This window comes from Pimephales promelas, chromosome 14 (assembly GCF_988280905.1).
Source record: "Pimephales promelas chromosome 14, fPimPro1.hap1.1, whole genome shotgun sequence".
NCBI lineage: Eukaryota > Metazoa > Chordata > Actinopteri > Cypriniformes > Leuciscidae > Pimephales > Pimephales promelas.
This window is the reverse complement of record NC_142782.1, coordinates 30,281,413-30,286,999: the sequence shown is the minus strand read 5'-3', so window position 1 is coordinate 30,286,999 and position 5,587 is coordinate 30,281,413. Positions and strand designations below refer to the sequence as shown.

At 42.5% G+C, this 5,587-nt stretch overlaps 1 protein-coding gene across 1 annotated transcript; it reads left to right on the top strand.

Annotated features, from left to right (window-relative positions):
• Positions 1-1,381: 1,381 nt before the first annotated feature.
• Positions 1,382-4,025, top strand: pim1 (Pim-1 proto-oncogene, serine/threonine kinase). The gene is made up of 6 exons (XM_039665420.2): positions 1,382-1,747; positions 1,917-2,023; positions 2,133-2,183; positions 2,289-2,655; positions 3,468-3,644; positions 3,739-4,025. The coding sequence occupies exons 1-6, from the start codon at positions 1,675-1,677 to the stop codon at positions 3,924-3,926; spliced, it is 963 nt and encodes a 320-aa protein (XP_039521354.1). The 5' UTR covers positions 1,382-1,674; the 3' UTR covers positions 3,927-4,025.
• The last annotated feature ends 1,562 nt before the right edge of the window (positions 4,026-5,587 follow it).

The window sequence follows — 5,587 nt, the reverse complement described above, 5'->3', positions numbered from 1 at the left end:
CTACACTTCATTGATCAATTCTACATTAAATTTACACTTGGCCACAAAATGTGTCTCTGCCGAACGGATATAAATACAATCTTCCCACACTATGCAAATATAACAGAGTTGCACTTCCTTGATGATGCTAATGCCGAGGAGCAAAATTCTCTGTTAAACGCCTTCTATGGCCAATGTGGCAATGTTTTTATATTTTTTATTTCTCCATCCATGTGCCTCATCCACGTGTCATTTTCACGGCTCCCAATCTTCTGTATACTGATGCTGTTTTGTTTGGGAGGAGTAAAGTTTACATATGTGGCCTGAACAACCAGATGCATTTACACTTGCTCGTCTTATGCATTTGAGTGATCAGATTACTCTCCGTCTCAGGGTCATTGAGGGCACTTACACTTGGCCTTTACTATACGTATACATTACATAAAGAACTTGAAGTGACCAGTTGTAGAAGAGGAAAAAAAACGATTACATCAGTTGTTTTTTGTATGTTTATGCGTATAACCTAAGGGCAGGGACAATACAGAAGACAGGGAGAGCAAGTGCCATTCAAACCATAATCTGCGCGGGAAAGAGAGGATAAGAGTGGGGGGATGGGTCTCCAAGTCTTTTATCTCAAGTTTCCCACATCCTGCCGCCGAGTTTAAAACCGGCCACCCAATTTGAAAGAATGCCTGGTATGCGGCTCATTTCCATATAGCGACCGGCATTGTTCTCCATCTAAATAAAGCCTGTAGGAGAAAAAAAAACTTTGCGCGCTAATTTGAGATTAATGAGGTAATATAGAGCACGCGGTCTTCATAGACCTACTTCACATGACTGAAACAAACACAAAGAGTTGCCTAGGGGGATGATGCATGTTTCACGTGAAGATGGAAAACATGGGTTGCATTAACACTTTCTTTTTTTTTTACTGAATGTTGTCTTTTCATCTCAGACCATGTGAAATTATTGCGTTCCTTTCATGCAGGGAAAACTTTGTTGCACATTGACTTTTTAACTGAAGTTAAATGTACTAAAGCTCCATAACCTTTTAAAAGATTGTATGTATGATTTTATTAAAACTCTTCATACCTATTTGAATACTGTTTCGAATTTGCAAAGGGGGCTTTGTTATACACACTCTGCCATGTGAATCATTCCTCCCTGTCTGCCCCACGCCGGCTCAACGCCCTCAAAAAAAGCCTCGACTATTTGGCGCGTTTTGATTCCCGCCACGTCTACGTTTTCCTCTGTTTTCATATTTGATTGACCTTTTCTGCAGAGGCAGGCGGTATTGCTCATTGGCTGAATCGTGTTTGTGGGCGGGACTACTGTTGACGTCCTTGGAGCAACCCCTCCCTTTTACTACTGGTATATAACGGCTCTTGCCCCTCCTTCACGATTTAGAAAGCCGGGTATTTATGTCTGTCGCGCACCTCAGACAATAATATTTATCTTCGTAATATTAATCGTTTGTTTATTTTATATTCCAAACTGGAGTAAAGCTTGTGCGATCGTTTAAAAGGTCGTCTTGCGAATCAAAACCGCATCGAGCCTCGATGAGAAGGGATTTCTACAGGTTTACACACCGGATCCTTCACGTCGTAGACCTTCCCTACATCCATCTCCACACGACGGATTTCGACATCAACATTGGAATAACCCTCAAAAAGAACTCTCATTTTGGATTATAAAATGCTTCTATCGAAATTCAACACGTTTGCTCACATTTCAACCGTGGACATGCCGGCGAAAATCCAGCTTCAAGGTTAGTGGACGGTTATTCTCGTGCTCGCCTGTGTGCGTGTTGTGGTCTTGGGCTCGTGCACGTCAGCAGACTGAGTGCTGGGAATAGAGCGTGCGTCAGCTTGTGAATTATTATATAATTATACGACTTTTATCCATTCTTATGAATCTATCATATCTTTTATCGACAGTTAAGGAGAAAGACCCATTCGATAAGGTGTATCAGGTCGGCTCTGTGCTGGGAAGCGGTGGTTTCGGGACGGTGTACGCGGGTTTAAGGATCGCTGATGGCGCGCCGGTAGGTTCCCCGAGTTCCCTTATTATTGTTTACATCCTCGTGAACGTTTAAAATGTGCGTATAATATCTTCATCGCACTGTTTAATGATGCATTTCTTATCATTTCCAGGTTGCCATCAAGCATGTTGCAAAAGATCGTGTGACTGAATGGGGAGAGTTGGTGAGTATTCAATTACATAGGGTTATTTACATACTATTTGTATAGCAAATGTTTTTAAATGCGACATGACAGCGTCGCTAAAACGATCATGTCCTCCTTTTCCAGCCCAATGGCGCGCGCGTCCCTATGGAGATCGTCCTGTTGAAGAAGGTCGCCACTGGATTCCGTGGCGTGATCAAGATGTTGGACTGGTACGAGAGATCGGACAGCTTCATTATCGTCATGGAAAGACCGGAGGCCGTCAAGGACCTGTTTGACTTCATCACGGAGAAGGGCGCGTTACCGGAGGAGCTGGCCAGGAACTTTTTCCGCCAGGTTCTGGAAGCGGTGCGTCATTGCCACAACAGTGGCGTAGTTCACCGTGACATTAAAGACGAGAACATCCTCATCGATCTGCGAACCGGCGATCTGAAGCTCATCGACTTCGGATCAGGGGCATTACTCAAAGACACCGTTTACACCGATTTTGACGGTAAGAGCCATTTGCATGACCTTCAAGCCAGGGTTCCCACGGTCACGGAAAATGTGGCGCGATCAGGGAATTTAATATACGTTCTTGTCTCGCCTCGTGAACGTTACTGTTTTTAATATAAATGTTTATATAATAAAAAAATCGAAAGATTTTAAAATTGGCTTAAAATGCGTTTGTGGGTTCAAAATGTATATAATTATAACATGGATTAGTCTAGAAATGTATATGTGTTTTTAGTTTACTTAGAATATATTTAAACATGGAAATTTTGATGTTTTTAGAGGGATGTGGGAACCATGTCAAGCTCTAGAAAGGGTGTGTGTTTATGCAGTAGATGGAGGCAATATTTGACGTTTTTAAACATGTATGAAACCAATTTGGCAATTTTTCGTTGATAAATGTATGTTATGATCCCCTTTCTTCGACCTTAAGCTAAATGAATCGTCGAGCGTGATGATTTGTTTATTTTTGTATAATGCCCCTTTGAAAAAAAAAGCAATACGCAGGGTTGTGGTTTTGGCGCCCCCACCGGTGGGAATTGCAATTATTACAACTCAAAGTTTGTAAACACAAGTCACATGGCAACCGGTTTCTCAACATGAGCGCGCCTTGTGTCACGCTCCTGCAGCACATGACTGTGCACATTAATGTTGTGCCATAGCAATAACGTTCAAACACTACACACCTTTTCCTGACGCACCTTTTTACTACACTGTTTTGTTTAGTGCCTGGTTTTCTCTGGTTATGCATGTGTGTTTAAATGTTGTAGAACTATGGATTTAAATGTATTCTGTTTTTTGTTCTGTTTTCAGGTACACGTGTTTACAGTCCACCAGAGTGGATCAAATTTCACCGCTACCACGGTAGATCCGCCACCGTGTGGTCTTTGGGCATTCTGCTCTACGACATGGTCTGTGGTGACATCCCGTTCGAGCAGGACGAAGAGATCGTACGTGGACAGGTGCTGTTCAGGCGGAGAATCTCCACAGGTAAGACCTGCTGATCGTATGGCGCCCCCTTCGAGGAGTTTTATGGGTTTATTACCGTGCCGTAATCACACATCCTGTTTGTTTTTTTTTACAGAGTGTCAGCAGCTTATCAAGTGTTGCTTGGCCCTCCGCCCTGCAGAACGCCCGTCTTTCGAGGACATCATCAACCACCCTTGGATGCAGAACACAGCGCCCCCTACAGACAACACTGAGATCAGGCTTCACAGCATCAGCCACGAGCATCAGCCTGCTGCGTACCCAGCAGCCACTGTGTGCAAATGACTGTATCTGAATGCATACATAGAGACTTTCCATTACAGCAGCAACCCCCCCGGGGGACCTGTGGACTGAGCAGTGCAAATAAAAAACATGTTATTCTTTTGTTTTGAGCATTGCTGCTAGGTGGGAGTTCTAGGCTAGGCCAAAAAAAAAGGGAGAGGTCCACTTTCTAGTGAGATCTGTGATCTCTTGTCTCCTGCTCCCCTTCGGCTCAGGGTCCCGAAAGTCTGGCTCGTAGGAACCAAATGACTGTCGACACTGCTGTGGGGCACGGGTAGATCGAGAAGCTCTTCGCAGCCAGTGTAGGGAGGAGCTAGGGAACGCCCGAAGCGGCGGAGAGAAGTCGCGCTGTGATGACGGCTAGTCGATCTGCTACGACGGCCGCTGTCCCTTTAGGAAGCAGATCAGCCGAGCTTAATAATTTTAGTGCCTTCTGTGCAAGATCAAGGGTTTGTTTGTTTTTCGTTTTTTTTATTTTTGTGGAAATACTTGAATTGAGTAATAGCCACTGTAACACTCTACTCCTTAACCAGATGTCTTTTTTTACCTTCTTGCTTCCACTTTACCTGCTTCTGGCAGGGAACTGTCGGTCTTACTCTAATGCGTCAGAAAGAGTAACCAAATCGACCTCACAAAACCTCTGCAGAATGAAAAAGTCTTACCTCACTCTTTCAGGCCGCTGTTTCTTTTTCCTCTTCCTCTGTGCTGAGTAACTCAGTCTCAACTACTACCACTCGTTGTCACAGATGCACGAAGCAATGCAACTACAACGTGAAAGACTACATTATTTTTGTTTATATTGTAAATATCTTGGTCAGATGACTCAATTCCATGACAAGGCTTATGTGTAAATTCTATTTATTGGAGTGTCTTAAACTTTAACGAAAAGAAAAGAACGAGATCGAAGTGGAAGTATTTATTTATTTATTTATAGAAGAGCGAATTTCTGCAAAGTTTTTCTCATTCCACCACCGAAGGGCCCACAAATTATTTAAATGTATTTTTACCATATTTAAAGCCTTTTTGGAGAACGATATGTGTACATATTTTGTAAATAGTCCTCGAAAGCACTTCCGTTTCTCGATGCATGGAGAACTGCTGATGGTAAACCAGACCAGTCTGAAGTCACGTTTGTCACCTAATTTAAACTGTCTGCTGTGCGTATGTTAGTGAAAATGACCTCATGAATGTTTGAGGAGCGAGTGATTTTCACCTTTAGTTGGCACGATTGCAACTTGGATTTTGTTTTTGTTTGGTTTAGCAATGTAAATTATGTTTAGAAAGCTATTTTTTTACACAATTGTCAATAAATATTTTTTTAACATTCATTCTGGTTTCCCTGGCATGACTTGTGGTTACAGCGATATCGGTTGGTGGTCTTATAAACTGGTTTAAACGGGCAATCAGCAGATGCCGTTTGAGAATCGGAGATGGACAGATTGCAATGGTATTAGTTGTAAATCCATTTAACTAACTTTAATAATGCTCTTATCATTTTATATTGATAGTGTATCTTTAGTCTGGGGTGATTATAACCGCAGGGGTCCAGATTACAACTGGACTCCTGGACCGGATACATGCGATAGCGAACGTCATATACTTTATCTGTGTTTTTGTAGATTGCGTCAAGAATGCTTTATATAGCATTGAAAAGATACTGTTTC